This window comes from Mandrillus leucophaeus, unplaced genomic scaffold (genome assembly GCF_000951045.1).
Source record: "Mandrillus leucophaeus isolate KB7577 unplaced genomic scaffold, Mleu.le_1.0 Scaffold738, whole genome shotgun sequence".
Classification (NCBI taxonomy): domain Eukaryota; kingdom Metazoa; phylum Chordata; class Mammalia; order Primates; family Cercopithecidae; genus Mandrillus; species Mandrillus leucophaeus.
In genome coordinates this window covers 526,410-554,285 of record NW_012108008.1, presented here as the reverse complement: position 1 = coordinate 554,285, position 27,876 = coordinate 526,410, and the positions used below count along the sequence as shown (strand labels likewise).

General features: G+C 37.3%; 1 protein-coding gene across 2 annotated transcripts in view; it reads left to right on the top strand.

The window, feature by feature from the left end:
- The window catches only part of TMEM30A (transmembrane protein 30A), a 32,067-nt gene extending 5,762 nt beyond the window's left edge, over positions 1 to 26,305 (top strand). The window contains exons 2-7 of one of the 2 annotated variants that reach the window (XM_011965828.1): positions 11,827 to 11,934; positions 14,222 to 14,329; positions 18,295 to 18,382; positions 19,729 to 19,872; positions 20,234 to 20,440; positions 22,917 to 26,305. In XM_011965828.1, the coding sequence (XP_011821218.1) occupies positions 11,827 to 11,934; positions 14,222 to 14,329; positions 18,295 to 18,382; positions 19,729 to 19,872; positions 20,234 to 20,440; positions 22,917 to 23,110 (849 nt within the window). In that variant the 3' untranslated portion in view covers positions 23,111 to 26,305. The remainder of the gene's footprint in view (positions 1 to 11,826; positions 11,935 to 14,221; positions 14,330 to 18,294; positions 18,383 to 19,728; positions 19,873 to 20,233; positions 20,441 to 22,916) is intronic. The other variant, XM_011965829.1, reaches the window with a different exon arrangement.
- The last annotated feature ends 1,571 nt before the right edge of the window (positions 26,306 to 27,876 follow it).

The window sequence follows — 27,876 nt, the reverse complement described above, 5'->3', positions numbered from 1 at the left end:
GGATTTTAATCAACACTGGACATTTTCTTCATACATTTTCTTCAAAGTGCATGTCTGGGAATAGTAGGAGATAGGGAGAGTTTGGGAACAGGACTTCCCTCCCCCACCACCATCTTTTTGGAGGAGAGGGCCTTCTTAAGGAGCTTGGCATCTTTTGGGGAAGATGAGACACAATAACAAGAAAACTACGCGTTGCTAGGTGAATGGTACAGTCAGAATATCCTTTGGTAGTTCAGAGGAGGATGCAATCACATCTATTTCTAATGACCATGGAGAGCTGTGTGGGAAGTGAGCTTTGAGCTGGTACTTGATAAATACCACTTCTTTAGGTGAGGTTCAGATGCATTCCAAGAAAGGTGATTAATATGAACAATGATCTAGTGGCAGGAAATCAGAAAGTGTATAGATAAAATAGGAGTAAGGGCAAATTAGCTGGTGCTAGATTGTGGATAGTCTTGAGTATTTGATAACGAATATATTAAACTGGGGAAGTGACATGATTGCTACACTATCAGGAGTGGGTTCAGCAATGAGTAATTTACAATTTTCATTCTCATGTAAAATGCCTTAGGAACATAGTATGAGGCAGCCGTGTAGGTTCTGTTTTACTGAGTCTTCACTTGATGGAATCATTTACTACCCAGCCATTCTTAGGAATTGGCTCTCATGTTCACAGTTTGGCATGGAGGCTAGGGTTCTAATTGCCTTTTCACGGAAGCAGTATGGAAGAAGGGGTGAACAAAGGGATAAAGGCCTTTTAAAGAAGGTTCTTGAAAACTGCCATGTACCACCTCCATTTAGTAATAAGGCCACACAAGCTACAAGGGAGGCTGGAAAATGTTTCCATTCGGATAACAAGGTTCTCAGTAAGTGAGAGTTTTGTAGTGTGGAAGAAGGATAGCATAGAAATTGGGGTGAGGGGTTGCTGTTGGCAGTCTCTGCAACACAGGGTTAGAGGAAGATTTATCTGGTGGTGAAATGGTATGTCATCAGGATGAGAGCTCAAGCTCATATAGATGTGAGAGTAGTTTAGACGCTGGAATTAATGTTTGCGTTTTTATATTGATTATAATAATATTGAATCAAACTTGATTTCATAGTAAAAGGCATTAATGTGTTTTTTTATGTGAAAAGTGAGTTAGGCATGTGGCTTTGCTGATACTTAAAAAAAAAGTTATAGGAATATTGAATATCATCTTCCTTTTGTTTTCTTCAACCTCTTTTTTCCATCTCTGTTCAGCATACAAATGTGTTTTGTTTTCTCCTTAAAAAACAAAAATATCCTATCTTATTTTTTTTAATTTTTTATTTTTCTTTTATTTTTCTTTTTTAGAGACGAGGTCTTACTGTGTTGCCCCGGCTTCATTGCAGTGGTACAGTCATAGCACACTGCAACCTCGAACTGCTAGGCTCAAGCAGCCCTTCCACCTCAGCCTCTTGAGTAACTAGGACTATAGGCTTATGCCACCAGGACTGGCCAATTTTTAAACTTTTGGTAGAGATGGGGGTCTCGCTTGGTTGCCCAGGCTGGTCTTGACCTCCTGGCCTCAAGCAGTCCTCTTGCCATGTCCTCCCAGAGTTTTGGGATTACAGGCATTGTTAGCCATTGCACCCGGCTTTCTTTTAAAGAAAATAGGAGATGGGGTCTTGCTTTCGCCCAGGCTGGAGTGCAGTGGCATATTCATAGCTCACTGTAGCCTCAGACTCCTGTACTCAAGTGATCTTCTTGCCTTGCCTCCTGGGTAGCTGGGATTACAGGCTCAAGCCACTGTTTCTGGCTTATCTTAATTGTGTTTCATAATAAACTATTATTAATGACTAACTTTTTTTGAGAGTTTGCTAAGAGTTTTACATACATCATATTGGTTGATATAGTGACACTTAGCAAGGGTAACATTATTCTCTCCGTGTTTTTTTGTTTTTTTTGTTTTTTTTTTTTGGATAAGGACATTGAATCTGAGATTAAGTCTTCTGTTTAGTCACACAGGTGGGATTCATACTTTAGCCCTCTGACCTCTTGTTAATTTCCTGTATTCTCTTTCCACACAATCTGTTTAAAAAGAAGGGTCTGTGCTTATTGATAATGTCCGTTCCCATCTCCGTTCAACTCCTTAATTTGCTGCATTTGAAGTATGTTAAATGGTAAAAAGTCCTATGAAGAAAAATGAAGGAAGGGTTGATGGTTTATAATTTTAAATAGGGAAGCCAGGGGAGGCTTCAGTAAAATGACATTTGAATAAAGAACCAAAAGAGGGAAGAGAGTGAACCATATTGATATGTGAGGGAAGAATGTTCCAAGCAGAAGAAATAGTAAGAGCATAGGTCCTGAGGAATGTGCTTAGTTAGGTGTTTGAGGAACGACAAAGAGGCCAGTATGGCTGAAGTAGAGTGGGGAGAATAGTAGAAGATGAGGGTATTGGGAAGTATTGGGGGGAATATCACATGAACCACTATAAGAACTTTTTCTTCTCTGCTCAGTTTAGTGGAAAGACATTGAAAAGTTTTGCACAGGTAGGTGATATTATTTCACTTATGGTTAAAAAGAGTCACTCTGGCTTTGATGTGGAGAATACTGCCTGGCGAATAAGAGTAAACTAGGGTATTTCTGATAGGAAAAAACCAAAGCATATTTCCTAGTCTCACACACCACTCAACACATCTGATACCGTGTGTGTGGAGATTTTTCCCTACACACCATCCAGTTCTGACACCAGATTCTCCACCACACAGTGTCATGCGCGTCCATGTGAAGAGACCACCAAACAGGCTTTGTGTGAGCAGTAAAGCTTTTTAATCACCTGGGTGCAGGCGGGCTGAGTCCGAAAGAGTCAGCGAAGGGAGATAAGGGTGGGGCCGTTTTATAGGATTTGGGTAGGTAAAGGAAAATTCCAGTCAAAGGGGTTGTTCTCTGGCAGGCAGGAGTGGGAGTCACAAGGTGCTCGGTGGGGGAGCATTTTGAGCCAGGATGAGCCAGGAAAAGGACTTTCACAAGGTAATGTCATCACTTAAGGCAAGGACTGGCCATTTTCACTTCTTTTGTGGTGGAATGTCATCAGTTAAGGCAAGGACTGGCCATTTTCACTTCTTTTGTGGTGGAATGTCATCAGTTAAGGCGGGGCAGGGCATTTTCACTTTTTTGTGATTCTTCAGTTACTTCAGACCATCTGGGCATATACATGCAAGTCACAGGAGATGCGATGGCTTGGCTTGGGCTCAGAGGCCTGACACACACCAACTGGGTGTCCTATAATTTCATTAAATTCTGGCACTATCTACTAGGAGATAGTATCAGATCCCACAGGATAAGGGCTCAGTCCCACAAGACTGCCCTTCACTTCAGATGCCAGTTGCAAGTCCCAGGCTGCAACCTGTACTTCTGGACAAATTGCTATAAACTGGTGTTCCCATGACCCCCTCCTTGAGTTTGCTTTATTTGCTAGAGCGGCTCATAGAACTCAGGTAAACACTTTACTTACGTTTACCCATTTATTATAAAGGATATTACACAAGATATAGAGTAAAAACCAGGTGGAAGAGATGTAAAGGGAGATGTTTGGAGAAGGGGGTCAGAGCTTCCGTGTGTTCACTTGTGTGCCACACTTCAGGCACCTGTATGTGTTCCAACTATCTGGAAGCTCTCTGAACCCTGTCTTTTTGAGTTTTCATGAAGGCTTTATTATGTATGCATGATTGATTCAATCATTGACCATTGGTGATCAACTCAAGTCTTCAGTCACTCTGCCCCCAGGGACTCAACCTTCAGTCCCGTTCTCCTTCCCACAAATTCTATTCATGCCTTGGTCTTTCTAGTGACCAGCTTCCATCCTGAAGCTGTTTACGGGGCCCCAACCACCAACTGTCTCATTAGCATATGAAAGACGCTGTTATCACTCAGAGACTGTAAGAGTTTTTTTTAGGAGCTCTGTACCAGGAAACTGGGAGCAAACATTAAATATGTATTTCTTACTGTAAATCACAATATCACACAGGAAAACCAGTGAAGAGGCTGTTGGAAGTAATTCAAGCAGGAGATGATGGTGGTCACAGTAGAACGGTTGCAGTGACAAGCAGTTAGATTTAGAATATATTTATAAAAGTAAAGCTAGTAAAATTTTCTTATGCAATTGATATATGGGGTGTAAGAGAAAGTAAAGAATCAAAGATGACCAAGATATTTTGGTTTGTAACTGAAGGGATCGAGTTGTCACTAGACTGCAGGAAAATGAGGTTTTAAGTAAGAGGATGTGGTGGGGGAAGTAGAATAAACAGTTCAATATTTGACTTGTTAGGATGAGATGCCATTAGACATCCAAGTTGGGAATAATGAGTAGGCAAACAAATATATGAATTTAGAGTTCAAGGGGAATGTTGAGACTAGAGTTACACATTTTGAGGGCTAATCAGCATAGATGATGTATAAAGGCCTAGTTAGCATAGATGATGTATAAAGGCCTAAGATAGGATGAAATCGTAAGAGTGATTTATAGGTCAAAGAAAAATGAGAAGATCCCTGAGTCACTCCAGTGTTTAGAGGTGGGAGAGATAAGGAGGAACTAGCAAAGGAGACTGAAAAGGAGCAGCCAGTGAGGTAGGACAAAAACATGGACACTGGTATCCTGGAATCAAAGGAAGAGCATGTGAACAACATGCCAAATGTTGTTGCTTATGGTTCACAGAAGAGCAGGACTGAGAATTGACTTTTGATTTAGTGACGTGAAAAGCAGTGGTGAACCTTACAGAGAGTGGCATCACCATCCACAGGGTTTTTCATGCCAGAAACCCTGGAAATCAACCTAAGTGTATTTGCCCTCATCCCATCTCTAGGCACTAAGTTCTGTAGATTCTGCCTTCTCTTTCTTTTGTGAAATCTGTCTTTTCTGTTCCTGCTGCCACTTTATTAGTTTAAGTTCTCAACATTTCTCACCTGGATTATTGCAGTGGCATTCTGTCTGGCATTCTCTTTAATCTCTCAGCACATTGCTGCCACAGTGATTCTTTTTAAGAGACTAGTCTTAATGTTTCCTTTTTTTTATTTAAAATTTCTCCTATGGCTCTTTGTGTCTAGCATTCAGGATACTGTTCAAACCCCTTTACATAGAGTGTAATTTTCTTCACGATAGACTACTTTCTTTTTTTCTAGTCTCATCTCCTACCACTCCCCTACTTTATGCTCTAGTCATGGCAAACTACTATAGTTTCTGGAATGTGGCATGCTAATAGTTTATCTGAAATGACCTTCCTTTTCTTATTCTATCACATTTTTAAATGTAGTTCCTATTAACATGGAAAGTCTTCCTTGATTCTCCTTTCTCCACCTGGTATATATGCTTCTCTCAGTTTCCAGAAGTACTAGCTTACAGCCTGCCTTAAAATTGTTATCCTGTAATTATTCATAAATGTGACTTTCTGTCCCATTTGTAAATTCTTTTGTAGCATGAACAATGTATTTTTCCATTTTGTATTCTCATCCTGTAGACAGTGCCTAGCACCTAATAGGGACTCAGCTTTGAATGAGTGATGGAAACTCAGTACCATCAAAACATCTTAACACAGTTTGTTGAGAGTTTTTTGGTCATCTGAATGGTATTACGGGTCTGAAGGGGTTCTCGAAATTACCCAAGGAAAATATTATATACTATAAGTCAAACTTCTGTAACTGTGATATCCATCCATATCTAAAGGCAAAACAAATTTGCCTATTGAAGAGTAATCCAGGGAATGCTGAAAATTTAACAAACGGGTTAATTGGCAAATGTTGCAGCAAAGAGAGACAAATATCGAAACTATATCATGTTCCAAGCACCCAGTCAGGGATGTAGTCTTTCTTTGTACTGTCTCCCTGTAGAAAACATCTGCTCAGCAGACTAGGTTGTATTTCCATACCACCTGTACTTTTTTTTTTTTTAATCAAAATATCTATTCTACTTTAATATTGTTTTCTGTGTTAGATACTGAACTCCAGGAGGTCAGGTGCTAGGCTGAATCATCATTGCTGGGACCATAGAGGTACTCATAAATGTTAGGTGAATGAATGATTACATCATGATGGGCAGTCAGAAAGAAATTAAGGTCCCACTTCCTATCTGTTTATATGCAAATATTTGATTATGTTATTCTCCTCAAAACTCTTCAGTTCCTTATTTCCTGCTGGACATTTTAACACGCAGGGTTACTCAGCTTTCTGAGGCTTTATTGTCAGCAGCAGTAACCAGCTCTGGCTAGCTTAGACAGGAAAACAAGTATTAAAGGAGGATTGGGTAACTCACACACAAAATGCATGGGACATATAGAGAATCAGGTTTGGAGACAAGTGGGAAGTAAGGGAGTTTTGAAAGTATAAACAGTCTGATCCAGATGCCACAGCTGCTGTTGAATTTTTCTTGCTGGACTACTGCTGTGACTGCTCATTTAATCACACCCACTCTTTGTTTCCCAGGATTCACTGCTTTATGTGGGAGTATCTGATTGCTGAGTGTAGCTCTTGTACCTTTACCCTGGCTACCATGGGTTTATGGAGAGGAAGAACCCATCTCTGCCTTTGGTTTCTGAAGTGGGAGGTGGAACCCTGCATCCTTCCAAAACTCACAGTGGACAATTCCACAAAACTTGGAAACAATTCCAATGATTGCCAGGGTAATTGTATTTTTAAAATGAGATGATTTGTGTTAGAAATAGATAATCGGTGCCATGAAGAGAAGTCAGCACAGCGACAGAGGACCTCTCAGCAATTCAGTCTTTACTTTCTGCAGAAAGGGTGCTACTGACAGATGGAACCAGTGGCGAGAGCACACTTGAACAAGGGAAAAGCAACATATTTATCCCTTACGCATTTGGGTCATCCTCACTGCTGTGTCCTGCATCCATTGACTGGAGCTGGACCTCACAGTCTTAAACTGATACCCGATTTGCTAACAACCTAAAACTTTCCTAAGTAGGTAAGTGCAAGGGAGAACAAAGAAGGAGAGGAAGTTGCTTATGAAAGGTTTAAGGAAGCAATAACAAATCCAAATAAGGAAGGGGCATAAGCTATGAGCTAGGACTTGCCTGGGCCTGTCCAATCATGCCTGAGTAAGCCAAAGCAACTAACTGGGCTAAAGTGTAAGAACTAATAGTTGATAGGAGGCTTTAGAGTAAGAAGCTATTATTTTTAGTGTCTATTATTTTGTTTTTAAACCAAGACAAGCTTTGAAGAGGAACTTTTCTACTTTCTGCATGTGTATTAAGTACTTAAAATGCCTGGCACCTAGTATACATTCAATAAGCAGTAGTCAGTGAAATACAGTATATAGTTTTGGGTCCAGTTTACATTCTTAGCCGCCTCATTTCCTTCCAACATGAAAATGCTATAAATCCAAAATGTTTATGCTATTGTCCTTAAATATATCTTGTGCTTTCCACCTCTGTCTTCTCCATATGCCACCTCTTTCTCTCTTTTCCGTCCTTCTTTTATGGCTCTGTTCAAATCTTTGCTGATTCTCAGTAAGAAAGAAGTACTGGTCCATCTATTTATTATTTCTCTATGCCATCCACTTTGGCACTTAGCATTTTATGATAGTTTTCTTGGTATTTATATGTTATCTTTGATAAAGTAGTCTGCTAGGGGGCAAAGGGGACTGATTATTTCTGGGGGAAAAACAGTTTAGTAGAAGGAACGTGAAGCTTGGAGTCAGAAATCCTTGGTTCCAGCTTAGCAGTAGCTATTACTACGTATGTGACCTTGGACAAGTTTCTGAATGTGTTCTTTTTATATAAAATGGAGATAATGCTATAGGATTTTGGTGAGGGTCAGATGAAATATGTATGAGAAGGAAAAGGCTGTGTAAACTGTACACCGATGATTGCTTTTGTATGTATCTTGTACCTAATGTCATGCCTTACATATAGGCTTAATATATTAATGATAATGATTTTTTTAAATAGTCGTATCAGATTTTCATGGCATCAAAAGACATGTAATTTTTTTTTTGAGACGAAGTCTTGCTCTATCACCCAGACTGGAGTGCAGTGGTGTGATCTCGACTCACTGCAAACTCTGCCTCCTGGGTTCACGCCATTCTCCTGCCTAAGCCTCCCGAGTAGGTGGGACTGCAGGCACCCGCCACCATGCTCGGCTAATTTTTTTTTTGTATTTTTAGTAAAGACGGTTTTACCATGTTCACCAGGATGGTCTCGATCTCCTGACCTCATGATCCGCCTGCCTCGGCCTCTCAAAGTGCTGGGATTACAGGCGTGAGTCACCGCGCCCAGCAAGACATGTACTTGTAGATACATTTACAAAATTGTAATCAGATTGTGATGAAAATGTTATAGCTATCTTTTATTTTGTTCATGTATAATTTAATATTCAGTAATTACTCTTGGTTCCAATAAAATGTTATATTGTTATATTTTATACTGTAGCATAATTTATTAGATTTCAAATTCCATCAGATTATTTTTGTTCAGTTAAATAAAGAATATGATTTCTCTTGCAGATTTTGCCCCTAGAAACTAATTCTAGAGAGAGTGATTTGAGACGGTTCTGTTCAAAAGCGTACAATATGGGAATAAGTCCAGCTGGCAACTTTTTTTTTTAATGCTTAGATTAATCTTAAGAGGGAGAAAATGTACAGAGATTTTAAAATATAGTTTGTTTTTCTGAATGGTCTTTTCTTTCCTCTCTCCAACATCATAAAACTGGTATTTAAATGGAATATTGTGCATGAAAAGGCCCCAGGTGCAAAGTTGTGGCCCAACAGGTCTAGTGAAAGATTACATAGGCTTTGCTTCTCTTCATTTAGGAGACCTGTGTTTTTAGTTTGTTTTAGTTATATGACTAGCTCTTAGAGTTTTCAGTGAAAGAAAATTTTCTCTAAACAATTTCATCAGTAAACAAATAAGCTTTGATGGAAACCGTTTCTATAGGAGGTTATACTGGAATTTGACAAAACCAAGTTTTGTTAAGCAAATGTATGATTTTTTAAATGCAGCTAAATGTTACACCTTACCAAGGAGGACTACAGTGTCTTAATCAGCTGGGTGATACCTTCCAATGGGTGGGTTAAACAACCAACGTTTATATCTTGTAGGTCTGGAGGCTAGGAAGTCCAAGGTCAAGGTACTGGTAGATTCAGCTCCTAGTGAGGTCTCTTTACAGGGTTGTAGATGGCTGCCTTCTTTCTTTGTCCTCAGATAATAGAGATTGAGAGAGCTGTGGACTTTTTTCCCCGTCTTATAAGGACACTAATCCCATCATAGGAGCTCCACCCTCATGACCTCACCTAAATCTGATTACCTCCCAAAGGTCCCTTCTCCAAATACCATCATAATGGGGGTTAGAGCTTCAGCACAGGACATTTAGGGGGACACAAACATTAATAACAAACATTTGAATGTTATTGTTCATAACATTCAGGTGGCAAGTGAGCATATAAAAATGCTCAACATCATATGTCAATAGGGAATTACAAATTGCAACAACAATGACATATTACCACATACCTAGTAGGATGGTGAAAATCCAAAACCGACACCACCAAATGCTAAGGGAGAATGTGGAGCAACAGGAATTACGACGGAATGCAAAATGGTACAGCTCCTTTGGAAGTCAGTTTGGCAGTTTCTTATAAAAGTAAACATACTCGGCTGGGCGCAGTGGCTCATGCCTGTAATCCCAGCACTTTGGGAGGCCAAGGCGGGCAGATCATGAGGTCAAGAGATAGACACCATCCTAGCCAGCATGGTGAAACCCCGCCTCTACTAAAAAATACAAAAATTAGCTGGGCATGGTGGTGCACTCCTGTAGTTTGGCTACGCGGGAGGCTGAGGCAGGAGAATCGCTTGAACCCAGGAGGCAGAGGTTGCAGTGAGCCGAGATTGCGCCACTGCACTCTGCCTGGCGACAGAGCGAGACTCTGTCTCAAAAAAAAAAAAAAAAAAAAAGTAAGCATACTCTTACTGTATGACCCAGCAATTGCATACCTTGTATTTACCCAAGTGGGTTGAAAACTTAGGCCCACACAAAAACTTGCACATGGATGTTTAACAGCTTTATTCGTAATTTCAATAACTTGGAAGCAACCAAGATGTCCTTCAGTAGGTGAACAAATCAATAAACTGTGGCACATCCAGACAGTGGATATTATTTATTGCTAAAAATAAATGAACTATGAACCCATGAAAAGACATATAAAATCTTAAATGAGTATAAGTGAAAGAAACCAATCTGAAAAGGGTACATAAGGTATGATTTCATATTCTGGAAAATACAAAGCTATGGAGACAGTAAAAAGATGAGTCCTTTCCAGGGGTTAGCAGAGAGAGGGATCAATCGAGTACAGAGGTTTTTTAGAGCAGAGAGACTATTCCATATGATAACATAATGGTGGATACACATTATACGTTTGTCAAAACCCCTAGAATATACACCAAGTGTGAACCCTAATGTGAACTGTGGGCTTTGGGTGATGGTAATGTGTCAATGTAGGTTCGTCGATTGTAGCGAATGTACCACTGTGATGTGAGATGTTGATAGTGGGGGAAGTTGTGTGTGTGTCAGAGGCAGAGGGTATATGGGAACTCTGTACTTTGTTCAGTTTTGCTGTGAACCTTAAACTATAAAAAATAGTCTATTTTTATGGCAGGAAAAAAAAAAGCTTTCAATTTAGCTATCAGGCCAGATCTTCTGACATCAACCAGTATACTGCAGTTCAATTCTGGAACTAACCACCCTGAATTAGTGTCAGACTCCACAAGTTTCAAGAGCATGGTACCCAACAAGACTGCCCCCGCTTCAGACACCAGCTGCAAGTCAAGTTCTCCGGCCACTCATACTTGTCAACTGGCTACAAATCCAGGGGGTTCCCAAGACCCTTCTCACTACCTCGCCACAAGATTTCCCTGAATTCAGAAGCCATTTACAAGTTCAGGGATCTCCAGGTCACCCATATTTCTGACCAACTGCCTATGTATTCAGAGGGGATCCTAGAAGACACATATAGCAAGATCTCGAAGAGTCCTGAATGCAGAGCTTTTATGCCCTCTCCCTGTATACTTACAACATAGTTCCCTCCCAGCACATTAGTGGATTCACCAACCAGAAAACTGTTCTTCACTTCAGTGTCTAGAGTTTCTATTGGGACTTCATGATGAAGACTTGATTGATTGAACACTAATTGATTGAACTAAATTTTTAGCTCCACTTTCCTCCTAAGAGGTTGGACTGGGCCAAAGGCCCCTAGTCACACAATTAGTCTTTCTGGTGACTAGCTGCTATCCTGAGCCATCTTGTTAACATAAACCCTGGTGTGAATCAAGGGGCTTATGAATAACAAAGATACTTTTATCACCTGGGAAATTCCAAGCATAAAGCTCCTTGCCGGGAACCCAAAACAAAGACAAATTCAGCACCAGGTGTTGAAAAAACAGTAGCTCTTGATAACCTAATTTTTTTCAAAAGTATATCATGGAAAGCTGGACTGAAAAGTATTTAAGATTGTAAGATTTAAGAGGATCTCTGTTAATCTAGTATTTTAATAGATGTTTTAGCTATGTAAATCTTTATCATGCAGTTTTGAATTTTGTGTATATGATTTTATGCATAAATATATTTCTTTGATAAAAAGAAGAGAGGACTTTACTTGGAAAGATCAGCCAGTAGAACAACAGAGGACCGTTTCCAGTTTTTACCACTTCACACTGTCAAACAGATGACCTTAAAAACAGTTTTTGTCTGGGCTCTAGTTCATTTCATTGGACTTAATTTTCCTTTTAATAGCAAGTTATTTCAGAGTGTTTTAGGTATCCACTTTCTCTAAGGAAGTGCTTAGTTATATTTTTCTCTTGCAGATTGATTATACCGGAACAGAGCCTTCCAGTCCCTGCAATAAATGTTTATCTCCGGATGTGACACCTTGCATTTGTACCGTTAACTTCACACTAGAAAAGTCATTTGAGGTCTGTGTTTCCAAGTAATGTGCTAGAAAAGCCATGCTTTAAAAAATACTGATATTGTACTAAATGTCTTTTACTAGGTATTTTCCTTTTATAGAGGAGTCACTTTAATTTACTGGAATTTATAGGCTTTTGAGGAAGATCGTTTTATGTGTTTGGCTGTTGGATTTTGCTGTCTGGTAATTAAATACATTTATTTGAATGGTTTATTTTAGTTCTTTGTAGACAAAATTTAAGACATTGTATTTTATCCTTTCACTAGATAATTTTATGACTGTACAAATCAATTTTTTATAAAGGTATATATACTTGTATTTTTAAAATTATTGCTCAAGTTATTTTGCATACTTATAATACTAAAGCAAGCTTTACTTTAGAAAATAATAATTCTCCCATCACTTAATTGAATTATTTTTAAGACATATGAAGCATTGTAAAAAATGCAAACACTTATTAAAACCTTACTGATGATTTATGTTTTTTATAAGTAGTTAGAAATCCATCTGTTTGCATTTACACTGCCATTCTGAGCACATGCTAACGGACATAAAGATTCAGATAGGCATGTAAAGACCACTTTGTATTCTCCTGTGCCTGAAAGTTGAGCTTAAAATAATTATTCTTAAGGGAGCAAAACTGCATTAATACATGCCAACTTTTTAGATTTTCTGCACTTAAGATTTTCTAAAGGTAGTGATGACTTTAATAGTCCCTAATAGTTGGTTGCCATCTAGTGGTTATAGATGCTCTTGCACTGAGATAAAGGACAGGATAGTGCTGTCTTTGAATAAAACATGAAAACAAATTTTGTAGAAGACAAATGTAATTATTTAACTTTGTTTCAGCAGAAACAAAATATACATTTAAAGCATCTTTATAAGTCCATGATTTTTCAATGTGATGGGCAAGCAATAAAGATGCAATAAGTTCTGCTTTTGTCAGAACAGGCACAATTGAAGAAATGAGAGACTAGTAGTGATACAGAAGCTCCATTATTTTTCTCTCCCATTCCAAAAATACTTCCGAACTTGTTGTTTGCAAAGGCAGTCAACCTCAGATTCATTCTCTTGTGGATTCTGTGTTTCTTCACAAGCTCAAACTTTGAATTGGAGTAAACTCTTTTCAGGGAACTTCAAGTAGGTTATTTTGTCTCAGTGTTTATTCAAAGAATCTCTCAGTTTGCAAATTGAATTTACTGTACCGAATCTTGAGGTAATACTTCCTTTTAAAAAAGAATATTCATGGTCTCAATTTCTGTGATGCAATTTTGATATTCCCCCTCTTCCACAAGAAAGTTTCCATGTAAACATTTTCTTTATATAGAATGGGAAAATTTGCATGGTTTGACATTTGAAAGTCAAGCATTAAATAATTGATAGTGTATATGAAAATAGCAAATCAAATGATGTATGCTTATAATGTTACTGAATTACTTTTAATTAAGGATAAGAATATAGAAAATAGAAGTAGCATCCAGAAATGAGAAAATAGCTTAATGTTTGCTACTTATAAAAATACTCATTTAAATGGCTTCTTAGCATCTTCTAAATAATTGTAATGTTTATAGGTTACCCTTCTTTCCCAGGTTATTTCAAAGTTTGCTCTATTAAATATATTAAAGTACTTTTCTTGATTATTATAAAGTGGCTTATTATCATAGAGACTCTACTAATTAGTAGTTTATTAACTCATATAGTATCCTCTTGAGGAATTTATTACATCCCAATTGAAGTTCAGAATTCACTTGGACAAGAAAAAAATGAATGTTTCAGCCGGACCTGGTGCTACAAACCTGTAGTGCATACCTCCCAGCATCTAGGGACAGAGATGGGAGAATAGCTTGGGCCCAGGAATTAAGGGCCAGCCTGGGCAACATAGCAAGTCTGTAGTCTCTGGGATTAAAAAAAAGAAACAAGTTTGACCATTATCCCTGTGAAACGTTGATGCTAACTGGGTGAAGACCAGTTTGAATTAGAGAAAATTTTAAATTGAAAGTAGCTCAGAGTAGGCTAATAGATTCCTTGAAGATTCTTTTTTAATGTAAATAGTACTTCTTTGATGTCTTTAAGGATAGTTTTAAAGTTTACTTGTGGAATTTTGTAACGTACTTTCTTTAACCTTATTTACAGTTGTGCCATTTTAGATTGCTAAGTACTGGTGGAATTTACCCCACTACCTATTACAAATTGTAACCTAGTAAAGTCCAAATTACGTAGCTTTTATGTACACATGAAATAAGTTTATACAGAATAGTTTTTGTACGAAAATTTTTCCCTCTCTGTTTCTCTAGGGCAATGTGTTTATGTATTATGGACTGTCTAATTTCTATCAAAACCATCGTCGTTACGTGAAATCTCGAGATGATAGTCAACTAAATGGAGATTCTAGTGCTTTGCTTGTAAGTAAAATGATAAATATGAAAATATGATATCTGTAAAATAAGAATATGTGGTAACTGTTCAGTTAGAATTGTTAGGATGAAATTAAAGTGTTGTCATTTATAGTTTGTATAGTGAGGATTTTTTTTTTCCCCCTGAGATGGAGTTTCACTTTGTCGCCCAGGCTGGAGTACAGTGGCACAGTATCGGCTAACTGCAACCTCTACCTCCCAGGTTCAAGCAATTCTGCCTTAGCCTCCCGAGTAGCTGGAATTACAGGCGCATATCACCACGCCCAGCTAATTTTTGTATTTTTAGTAGAGAGAGGGTTTTAACTAAATGTTGGCCAGGCTGGTCTTGAACTCCTGACCTCATGATCCGCCCACCTCGGCCTCCCACAGTGCTGGGATTACAGGCATGAGCCACTGTGCCTGGCCTGTATCATAAAGATTTTTAGTTAAAATATTTTTTCCTGAAATTTGCACAAATGCATTGACGCCCAGACTGGTTTGGAAATGTGTGTGGACTAGGGGATCTTAGTTTGTTTACTGTGGTTCAGTTTTTTAGTTTTCCATAGTAGTGGCTAGTGCCTAAGTATTTTTTCTTTTTTTTTTTTTTTTGAAACAGAGTCTCACTCTGTCGCCCAGACTGGAGTGCAGTGGCCTGACCTCGGCTCACTGCAACCTCCACCACCTGAGTTCAAGTGATTCTCCTGCCTCAGCCTCCCGAGTATCTGGGATTACAGGTGTGCACCACCAAGCCCGGCTAATTTTTGTATTTTTAGTAGGTACGGGGTTTCACCATGCTGACCAGGCTGGTCTCAAACTCTGGACCTCAGGTGATCTGCCCGCCTCGGCCTTCCAAAGTGCTGGGATTACATGGGTGAGCCATCGCCCGGCCCTAAGTATTTTATGTTACTGTTGCCAATGCAACAAACATTCAGAGGCCCTGAGCAATTTAGGATTTCTTAGAATTGACGAATCTCTTAGAATACAATTTAGGACTATGTTGTGAGCAGCAGGGGCCTCCTAAACATAAACTGTAACTGCTCTAGGTTGCCCTGATTGGTTTTATTGCTGATCATCAGTTCCTGATGTGTGGGATTTTAAGTAATACAAGTCTACTTAAAGATTCCTTGGTATACACAGGGTTCTGGTTAGGCCTATGATAGTCTGAATCTATGTAGGGTTTATTCCATAGGATCCAATCTTTAGCACTCAAATCCAGAGAAGATGATGTACTGTGAGATACACCAAGTTTCTAGACCTTTCTGAATGTGTTTTTTTGGGAATATAGATTGTGTGTGTTCCAAAACCCCAGAAATGGTGGCTGGTTTACAATTATTTTATTTACATATGTGCTCTGTTCACTGAGCGTAAAGAAAACTGAAACTGATTCTTATAAACTGCAAGCAAAGATTTCAGGCCAGACCAGGAATTGATCAATTTTTTCTGTAAAGGGCCAGATATTATGTGTAAGGCCCTTTACAATCTGGCATCAGCCTCATTATCTTATATACTATCTTTAATACATTAAACAAGGCCTGGCTGCCCTGGGCCTTGTTTGCTGCTCCCTAACCATGCATTGTGACACAAGTCATCTGCTCGTCTTGCCATTTAGCATTTCATTTATTTAGAATGCCATTTTTACTCTTCCCTGGAGGTCTTCTCATCTCAAGGCCTGCTATTTTTCTAAGTGTCCTTCCATGCAAAAATGTGCTTCTTTACATGTTTTATTTATTTTTTTGTTCCAAGTCACTACCACTTTTTGCTTTGATAAACAAATTGTGTCTCACATCATCCAAGCCTGCTCCTTTCCAGGCCATTTTCATAGCAGCTATAGAGATGTTTTTAAAAAGTATAAATATCACTTCACTACCTAAAATCTCTTAGTGGTCATATTAGCACTTGTACTAAAATCTCAGGATGATCTGAGCTATGCGTAATCCTCTTATCTCATCACATATCATCCTCCCTCTTGGCATGCTCCAGCTACATTCACCATTACCTTCACAGAAATAAGTTCTTTAGTGGCATGTGGTGTTCTCTTCATCCTGGCTCTTATTTCTTATGACAGTTGGTTTGTAAGGGTCTGCTTCCTCTGTTACATTTTGAGTTGCTTAAAAATAGGGATCGTATTCTTTTCATTTTTCTGTTTTTAGCACCTAGTATGGTACATGCTACATATTAGGTACTCATCAAATAGCTTTGTTTTTTTTTGTTTTTTTTTTTTTGAGATGGAGTCTCACCACTCTGTCGCCCGGGCTGGAATGCAGTGGTGTGATCTCAGCTCACTGCAACCCCTGCCTCCTGGGTTCAAGCAATTCTCTGCCTCAGCCTCCTGAGTAGCTGGGATGACATGCGTGCGCCACCACGCCCGGCTAATTTTTGTATTTTTAGTAGAGATGTGGTTTCACCATATTGTCCAGGCTGGTCTTGAACTCCTGACCTCATGATCCACCAACCTCGGCCTCCCAAAATGCTGAGATTACAGGCGTGAGCCACTGTGCCCAGCTTGTTTTTGTTTTTTTTTTGAGACAGGGTTGACTTTGTCACCCAGACTGGAGTGCAGTGGCATGACCTCCGCCCACTGCAACCTTTGCTCCCGGACTCAAGCAAACCACCCACCTCAGCCTCTCAAGTAGTTGGGACAAATGGCGCACGCCACCATGCCTGGCTAATTTTTTGTATTTTTGTAGAGATGGGGTTTCCCCATGTTGCCCAGGCTTATCTTGAACACCTGGACTTAAGGAATCCTCCCACCTTGGCTTCCCAAAGTGCTGAAATTAGAAGCGTGAGCCACCGTGCCCGACCCTCGTCAAATAGCTTTTGTAAGCCAGTTAATGCAAAGTACCTAGCATTGCTTAGTTTAGTACTTGACACATAGGTAGTAAATAATATTTTCCTTTCTTTTAAAACTTCCTTAAGAATTTAGTGGCTAGCAGATATATTTGCCCTAATGTTAATAGCTTTATCAATACAGATGGTGTAGGGATCAAATAGCTGAGAAGTCAAATATTGAAGAGACTTTATGAGATACCTGCCACAGGCTTCCTTAGCCTTCTCTTATCTTTTCCATTCACACAAGTGCTTTTTTCCAGTCTAGACATGGAGAATATAGATACAAGTCAAGGTTAGCTGATAATGAAATAATCCTAAGAGGTCTAATTAGGGTCTTCTTAATTTCTAATTGAGATTATCTTGGTATGTTTATGTGTTTTGAGACATAGCTTAATGTGGCGGGAGGGTCCCAGCTCAGACATACACCTAACCTCAGACTTGATACAATTTCTAGTTGAATCCCATAACTGCCACACCTCTTTAAGATCCTCAGTAGGGACTAAGTCAAAACCAAATCTGGACCACAGGCAAATGTTCTGCCTTGTCAGCATTTTTGTTTTTCTTGTACCTGGATGCACAGTTTAAAGATTGATATATTCTAGGAATCTGCACTAAACTCCTTCCTTCCTTTCTTAGATATAGGATTTAACCCCAAATCACAAAATTTGAGATTGTATAGTTGGACGTGTTTATTTTGTGAAGCCCAGTTAAATTAAAGGAATTGCCCAAGGAACTAGAACCTCTAGCGTCTTTAGTTCCAGTTTAAGATTTTCTTGTATCACAACTGGATTGGCAATAGACCATTTCTTAATTTTTCTTGGGCAGAAAACCCTTTGTGGGAATGTTTCTGTGATCAGAAAATCAAAAGGATGTTTATTTGATATATGCATATAGGACAAAACATATGCAAGTAAAGGTTATGTTACAAAGGTAAGACAGTAATGTTCAGAATACATTTTGAATATTTAAATGTGGTGTTATTTATAGCCTACTTACATTACAGACCTATGTATTACAAGTGAGGAAAATATAGGTGTTGAATTCTTAATCAGTAATTTAGGGATAGCTCATAATTTAGGGATAGCTCATAGTTCTCCCAAAGGCCTGGATAATAATTTCTCTTTTCTTTTCCTTCTAAAAACCAGAACCCCAGTAAAGAATGTGAGCCTTATCGAAGAAATGAAGACAAACCAATTGCTCCTTGTGGAGCTATTGCCAACAGCATGTTTAATGGTATGATATAGATACAAATATAGACATATATAATTAGGACAATTTGCATAATTTCATTACAGATTTGATTAGTAAACATGAATGAAATTGAGGAACTCCAACATTTAAGACTAAATCAAGTATTGAATGGGGTATTATAATGCTTTGTGATTTTCTTTTGAGCATACTTACATTTTAGAATGGATTTCTGTCTCTGAGAAGAAAGAAGCAGAAACATTCTGCTAATCTTCGTATTTCATATAACTTAAAATAAAAGTCAGGCTGACCTTCCCACTCACTTTATTTTTGTCATTGAAAAGGAGCTATAATTGATCATTTAGAGCAGCACTATCTGATAGAAAGATAATGTGAGCTGTAAATACAAGTCTTGTAGGTAATTTTACATTTTCTTTCTTTCTTTTTTTTTTTTCTTTTTCTTTTTTTGAGACAGAGTCTCGTTCTGTCGCCCAGGTTAGAGTGCAGTGGCGTGATCTTGCTCACTGCAACCTCTGCTTCCTGGGTTCAAGCATTTCTCTTGCCTCAACCTCCCCAGTAGCTGGGATTACAGGCGCGTGCTACCACACCTGGCTATATTTTTTGTATTTTTAGTAGAGATGGGGTTTCACCATATTGGTCAGACTGGTCTTGTACTCCTGACCTTGTGATCCACCCACCTTGGCCTTCCAATATGCTGGGATTACAGGCGTGATCCACTGTGCCTGGCCTGGTAATTTTAAATTTTCTAATAGTCCTATTTGAAACTGTGAAAAGAAACAAGTGAAATTAATTTTAGTAATACATTTTATGTAACACAATATATCCAAGATACTATTACTTCAGCATGTAATGCTATATAAAAGTTGAGATACTTCATATTCTAATTTTTTATACTAAGTCTTTGATATCTGATGTGTATTGTACACTTACAGAACATACTCATTTGGACCAACCACATTTCAAAAGACTCAGTAGCCCTGTGTGCCTAGTGGCTGTTGTATTAGACAGCGCAGACGGATAAATGGATAAGCAAGAAGCAATTAGGGATGCATTATTGGAAGGAAGGAAGGAAAGGTAGATTTACCTTGCAATTATAGTTGGGTTAATGTTAAAACATTTGATCTTAGTGCATGTCAGCTAGCCTATGGGTAAGTGAATTAGAATTCTGTTAAGGGAAGAGAAGTCCATCTAGCGTTATAAAGTTACCATAGTTAATCCACATAGGAATAAAGAACAAATGTGAATCATATGCCTACTCTGTCACAACCACTTTTGGAAGCAAATATCAGGTCCTTATTTCTCACAGAGTTAAGCAGATGCTATGAGTTTTCAAGAGATATTTAGTAATGTCTTCCTTTTCTTGTGTTTAGATACATTAGAATTGTTTCTTATTGGCAATGATTCTTATCCTGTACCTATCACTTTGAAAAAGAAAGGTATTGCTTGGTGGACAGATAAAAATGTGAAATTCAGAAATCCCCCTGGAGGAGACAACCTGGAAGAACGATTTAAAGGTAAAACATTACTAATATTCCTTAAAAAATTAAACTAGGAGTTTTAATGAAGTATTTAAAATTTTCTGTCTTCAGAATCTTAAAGTTTATGCTTTGAAAAACACAATTTTTCTTTCCTCACCTTCATACCAAGTTAGGTAAATGTTCTAATGTACTAAAATTCTAAAGGAAATGTATACTTTTAATTTTGAATTCAGTTTCTGTGGTGTCTTATAAGCATTTCAGCTATAATATTTTAAAATTGCAGCAAAGCTTCTTTTGAATAAACCCCTATTTATTATCCAAATTTATTTGTTTCTCTGCCACTTTAATTTCACAATGTAATATTTTGTCTCCTCATCCCTTCCCCACTCCTTTTAAGGTACAACAAAGCCTGTAAACTGGCTTAAACCAGTTTACATGCTGGATTCTGACCCAGATAATAATGGATTCATAAATGAGGATTTTATTGTTTGGATGCGTACTGCAGCATTACCTACTTTTCGCAAGTTGTATCGTCTTATAGAAAGGAAAAGTGATTTACACCCAACATTACCAGCTGGACGATACTCTTTGAATATCACATACAGTATCCTTTTTTGGCTGGGTATACAGATTCATAGAGCTTGAAAGGAGTCTACTCCAACCTTATATGTGTTATGTGGCATGTTACCTTGGGCTTTAGTTTTGGGATCTGCATTTTTACAAAAGTATGTGTGGTATATGCGAGAATGTATTTTAAAATTTGTATCTTCTAGTAATGTTTTCAATTTGCATATACTTGGTACTGGGGTTTGAAGCATATTGTTTGGTAAATTACTTAAAATGTAGGTGATTGATTTATTAACAAGCTAGGTATTTTTAAAAGGGAGATTGTAATTGGGCCTAATGTAAAGGCCAATGAGAGTACCTAAAATTGGGAGTTGAGTGGTACTGGGATGTTTTAATATATATATTTTTAGATATTAAAAATCAATGGATGTGTTAATTTGTATCAATGTAATTGTTCATAATTTTGATCTATTGGTAGTATCAAAACTCAAAACATTTTATTATTAGCTGTTTTGTTCCACATTAATAAGTTCACATTCAGTGCTGATAAATAACATTTATTCCACTCTATGTGTTAACACTGTGCTGAGTGTTTTCTGCTCATTATTTAATTCAGGCAGCAGCATATCTCCCTATTATAGACCAGAATACAGGAATATCGAGCACTTAAGTAACTTATCTGACTTTACACGGTAATAACAATGAGTTGGGGTTCATAACCAGGCTGTTGACTCCAAAGGCCATAATTTTACTCTCAGCTACCAACATAGGCTGCATCTCCGCTAGTTCACTCAGTTACACCAACCCATATCTGCATAGATGCAGTCTTTATTAGGAGGGAAATAGTAATTTCTTTTATTCTAACCAAAGTCTTTACATCTTTTAATCTGGAGCCTATATTTTACATACACTGTGAGTGAAGAGATCTCCCAATGCTAGAATCTTAAATGTGTGCTGATCTTTGCATTTTTTATTTTCATAATCCAAATGAATCATAATCCAAGTGGGTTTTGGTTTTAAAATGGATTAGTAAATGGTTAAATTAATAGACCCAATTTCAAAATAAGGTTTTTTTTGGATTCTAGTCTCTTGATATTGCACCTGAATACACAAGTAAATATGGCCTGCTATGGCAAGCTAAAAGTGACCAAGTTTTTGAAACTAAATCCACATTGGAGCAGTTTTGGACAGACAGACCCAGTTCAAGTGCTGATTTCTAGAACATTATCCTGAGGAGATAGTCAAACTAGAGAGCAGCTCTGTTAAAATTAGCATCCAGAAAATCTCTAGAGAGTAAGGGCACATTTAGCAACCTGTAGCCTAGGGCACAATGAAAGGAAGTCTGTGAAGCACTGAGGAATTCTTAGTTGATAGATGATTGCCATACAGGAATTCTGCAGCAGGGTCCCAACTTTGAAAGAACTATCTAAAGGAATGCATGATATATGGCAGATTGAGAAGACTTGATAAGACAGGAATTTGGACCTGCAAAACATCAAGGGTTAATTTTCAAAATTGGGCATACGGTGGGAACTGAAGACTTCTAGAATGAAGGCAGAAGCCTGTTTCTTTAGGGTTGGGATGCTAGAGAGAGACTAGCATGGGCAATTTGATACTGTATCCCACAGAATGTTGGGTTAGCTAGAGGTCTTAAAATCATTCCTGCCTTAGTTTAGGGTTGATTTAAGAAGTTAGCAGAACCGAACCTGCCATTGGGAGTTAGGGACCCATAGGGACCCATCTGTGGGGATGGAGAGTTGAAGAAACTAGAGAAACAGATAGGGCCTAACCCTAGATTCAAAAGATGCTTTTGAAAAAGTTGTAAACTTTTTGCATGGAGACTTGGTTCTGGCTTCTTCGCTACCTTACCTCTTGCAAAATTCTACAACTGGTCCATGTAGATAATTCATCTAGTATACTGGTGCCCTATTTCCTAAATCTCCTTAACAGCCCACCCTTCACTTCCACTGTTAGCTATCAGCTGTGTCACAGAGTGAGTTTTGTCATTGCTCTAAATCAGCAAGTTAAAACTTTGTTATGCTTTTTGACCTTTTGCTCAGAGCCTTTTCATAGTCTCATAACTACACTCTTGCTACATGTTCTTTGAGCTCACAGAGACTTCTAGTCCCTGATTTTTCCATTTTCTCCTGGTCTGTCAGTCTCCTTGTGTGGGCTTCATTGTTCACTTGAACTATTTTTTTCACGTTGCATTCCTTTGAGGCCTTTTGCCCCTTCCATGTAATGAGACCAAAAGCACTTGAGAAACTGCGTAACCTTTACATTTTGTTTGTTTTGGTAAAATATTTTGGCTTTTACTACTGACATTTAATTTGCTAAATCAGTCTTTCAAGATAATATTTTGTGTGTGTGTGTGATTTAGAACATAGGATTAAGGTACCTGTATATCCTAGAATTACACAAATGAATTACCAACAATTAAATGGCAACTTTTAAAATTATATTTTAAACATCAAGTAACCAGAGATGGAAAAATCTTCCTATACCCTCTTCAGATTACCCTGTACATTATTTTGATGGACGAAAACGGATGATCTTGAGCACTATTTCGTGGATGGGAGGAAAAAATCCATTTTTGGGGATTGCTTACATCGCTGTTGGATCCATCTCCTTCCTTCTGGGAGTTGTACTGCTAGTAATTAATCATAAATATAGAAACAGTAGTAATACAGCTGACATTACCATTTAATTTTATATTATGAAAGCAAATCATCTGCATGTGCATCAAGGCCAGTCCTATTCAACCTAGCTTTCGAATGCTGATGTCTGGTTAGTATGTCATTTTGAAGTTGGCACATAACTTTTCTAAAAAAAAAAAGCAGTCTTTGTTGTTTGCTTCTTCCCTATGGATGACTTCTGAAAATATATGACGGGTATAAAAAAATTAGCTATATTGATCATATCAACACTGTAATTGCTGAAATGGCATTCTAATGTTTGCTTTTTATTGGGACAGGCCACATGATGCATAGAGCCTCTTTCATGTGACTTGTGTCTACTGCTTAAATCTTTATGCTGTGTTGATGATATTATATTGACATATGATGCTATATATGTGTATGTATTTTGTGGAGAAAGGGATTACAAGATGTATGAGTATAACGACTTGCTAACTTTCAGGATTCAGAGAAAGATGAAGAAAGACCATATCTAAATAATATACTTCATCGTTTTCATGTGTATAAATGCTTAAAATACCATCTTTGTTGAGGTGGTTCATGTATCCAGTTTATCTAGTACAGTTATTTGTCAAGCTTAGCTTTGATTTCAAAGGACATGCTTACCTTATCTAGCATAAGAATTAATGCTCCTGTCTGCAGTGGTTGGGTAGGTCCTGCTTAGGAGAATTAAAAAATTCCTCTTTCCATTTGGTTAAATGTTGCAGTCAGGAAGCCCAACTCACTTGGAATGTTTTTATATGTAATCATTTCCCTTGAAGCTTATGCTTTATAAGGGAAGAAAGAATTCAGGTGATAATGGGAAAACTGCTTGGCAGAGCTTCATCTTCTGCCTCAACTGTAAACCACATGTAAATGCTTAATGGAGACTGTTTTCATTCTTGTGATATTTAACATTCAGAAAATTACTTCAGCTTTGGAAATACCTCAGGCTGTTTTTATTTTGCAGGTAAGTGTTTTGACTTAAGTACTAATATTCCAGAAATTTTTGAAAGCAGTAACCTTAATTTCCTATGTATTTCATTCCACTTTTGCATATAGGTCAAATGGCAATGTGTATGCACATTCTCTTTAGTTAATGCACCAATTGTTTTGGTTGGTTTTCCTAAGACATACTTTAAAAAGATGTTCTGTAAATTTCCTAATTAAATTATGGGGATTTTGGAGTATGTACATGATAAATTATAATATGTATATGGTTGAAGTTATTTTATTTTTTACTAACTGGAATTATTTTAATATTCCTTATTGAATAAATGCTGTAACTTGTTTGCTATGGAACTTATTCTTAAAGTTCTAGTTAAAAATAATTTTTCCACATGCATGAAAATGTATGTATTAATCAGAGGTGGCTTGATTACATTGAAATTGCTTTATTGTTGTTGTTGTTTTTTTTTTTTTACTGAAATAACTCATGTTTGTGTAGAAGAATGCCTGTTTATTCAGAGTTTATATTTTCCTTCAGTTATATTTTAAATCAAAAGGCCTGGGTAATGTATACTTTTGATTAATATATACTTTTTTTAAAAAACAAAAAGCAATGTAATGGTTAATAGTAGAAATGTGCCACACTTTTCAAGTTTTATATAACATATGAAATTCAGTTAAAAGAATGTGTATTTCATAATGACTTTTAACTGGTAAAAATATTACTTGCACGAAGTACTTGATGTATGGTTATCCTGAAATTTTGGAGTATTTGGTGTGTTCTTTGTCTAAAAATAGTCTTTGTTTTGTCAGTCCTTCAGAATGTTATTTATTCTGAAAATTGTCCCTCTTGCACTTGGCAGTTTATTTTCTGGGATACATTGTTGGGGGAGAGGGGTTTCGCCAGTCTTTCCAGATTGAGTCTGTGCTGTTTAAGGAGGACTACCATCCTGCAACTCTTTTTCTAATTGGGGCACAGAGAGGATGTCAGTAAAGAAAAGTTGAAGAGCCCTTTCAGCACTTTCTCATCTGTGGAGAAGGTAGAATCTTAAAATACATTTGGAGTTTTATCTGTTTTACAAGTGCATTGATGGCCTAAGTTCCTCCTATTTTCTGCTGTTTGATCTCTAAGGAACTCCTGTTGCTAAATATGAAGAGTATGGAACATTCATATGGTCTCTGTGAAGCATGGGGGGAGGGAAGACATTTCTTTTTCTTATAGGCTTTATGCTCAAATGTCATAGTCACCTTTCAAAGAATCATGTTGCATTTTAAATGCACCCAGCTTAAGTAGAAGGCATTGAAGGATGCATTAATTTTCAGGAACCATTTTGAATTATGAAAATATTCCCAGTTGAAGAAATTATTCAATAAGTAAAAGCTGAGAAATTTCATTGAAATCATAAGGCAGTTTAAGCATAAATTGATAAAAATAGCTGTGTACTACTAATTAATAGAAAATCATTCAACCAAGAGAAGAGTCAAATGAATATCATTTGTTTATTGGCTAGTGAGTTTCTTTGTAACCTTGATTTTATTAAGTAATATTCGGTTAGTATGTCCTATGTTAATAAAAATGAACAAAATTAATTTTGCTATGTTCAGGTGTCTTGATAAAATAACAACGCCCCAGTGTTGTTGCTTATGTTTAGCACTAAATTTTAACACAGGGTCAGTGAGTCCAGGTTTTAACTTCTTCATGCCTGGATGGGATGAAATGTAATTCATTGTTAAATTAATGCATATTTGTATTTATTAATCACTGTGACAACATTAACCATCTGTTCTTACCAGGAAGTGGTCAGATTATCATCTGAGTTACAGTTAGACTGGCTAAGTTTGGTATTAGATCAAGGGGAATGTCCAGTAAACAGAGAGGTAAGGATGATGAAAATAATGAAGTGGGGTACACAGGAAAAACCTGACTGCTGAGGAAGAGCAGCTGAGAGATAGGGTCAGTGAATGTGGTTCAGCCTGCTACCTCTCCTGTCTTCATAGAAACATTGCCTTAGAATTATTGTATGACACTTTTTTTGTTGGTTAAGCTGTAAAGTTTTGTTCTTTGTGAAAATGGGTATTTTGAGGGGAGGGTGGAAGGAGTAAGGAAGTGCTCCTTTTACAAGAATTTCGATGCATGAGTGTCTGTTGTAGGGTTCGGATGATCTAGTAAAGTGTTTTAGAACCCCTTTTTATCCCATGCACCATTCGGTAAATATAAAAGTCACAATTCTGCTAATGTCATTTGGCACTTCAAAATAAATATCTTGTCTAAAAACAAATCAGACAATGGTGGCCTTATTTCCTTTTATATATCTATAAAATGTGTCAAAGTAACATGTGTACACAGTTTTAAAAAATAAAATAGTAAGTTCTAAAGGCTTTATGATAAAAAATAGTAGTATCTGCCTGAACTTTCCTTCCCTCCCAGAGGCAATCACTTTGACTTCAAAAGTTGTTTCTTCTGTTATTTATCTTAGTGTATCTAAATAGTATGGCTATTATGTTGCTTGATGTAACAATTTTAGACATTATTGTCTTCTTAGTAATGTTACATGATGATTTAGCTCTCTAACACACATACTTTGCCTTCTGTTATATAGTTACATCATTATATTTAGTAAACATATTAGCTGTTATTTAATTATGACTGTATAAATATCGTATACTCTAGGGCAAATGTAACATGATTTTCTTTTGCATAATTTTATTTTTCCTGTAATTAATAATTGCCTCATTTTAAACATTTACATAACTTTCTACAAATTTACCTTAAAAATTATCCAACTTCTCTGTCAGGTCTGCCATGTTCCCATCACTAGTTTGAAGGGTTTTTGTACCCAAATATCAGATAATGTCCCTGTTTTTACCAGAGATCTCTGCTGCAGTTGTCCTTCTATGCCAGTCTGTATGGTTGCTCTCTTGGCCTACTATACAGTGATGATCCCATGACCTCCCTTTGTCATCCTGTGTTGGACTTCCCATTTCCTAGTTTACTTTGTTTACTAGAGCACTTCCTAAAACACTTACAGCTTCCTAAGAAATAGTATATGAAAATTAAATTTTTTGAGGTCTTAAATGTCTAAAACACCCTTTTTCCATCCTTACATTTCATTGATAGTTTGACTACACATACAACTTTAAATTAAAAATAAGCTCTCTCAGCGTCTTGAAGGCATTGCTCCACTCTTGTCTAGCTTCCATTGTTACTAATGAGAAATCTGAACATATCTTAGTCAGATGTTGGACTTCTCCTAGATTGGTGCTTAATTTTCTTCTCTTTTTCTCCAGTTGTTTCGATGCTATTATCTCTGTTCTTTCTAGGAAAAGTACTTAATTTGATCTTGCAACATTATCTTCCTTGTATTGAATTTGTAGCACATTTCTAAAAATATTTTAATTTCTAGAACTTCTTTCATTTCTATTGTGTTTCCAAAATATCCTACTTAGTTCATAAATAAAATATCTTATTTTTCTGAGGATATAGATGTATGAATATGTATTACTACTTTTGTTTACTGCTCAATTAACACCAAGGTTTTTTTGTTACTATCTGTAATTTGTAATTTGTTTTTTTTTCTTGTTCATATAGGTGAATTTCCTGTTATTTCTGGCTAGTCTTGGCAATATATGAGGAGACCCAAAACACTATTTGAAAGCTTTGTGTTTGTGGGCAATACTTGAAGGGGTCTAGGGAGGTTCTATTTCTTACTGCTTTTAACTCTGCTTCTTCCTTGTCCTCCATCTCACCTCCTGATTTCCACTTCACACATACTTCCTTGTATCTGTCCCTCTCCATATTTCTTCCACTTAGTTGTCTTCCATTTATTTCTCCAGATAAAAATTCTCTGGT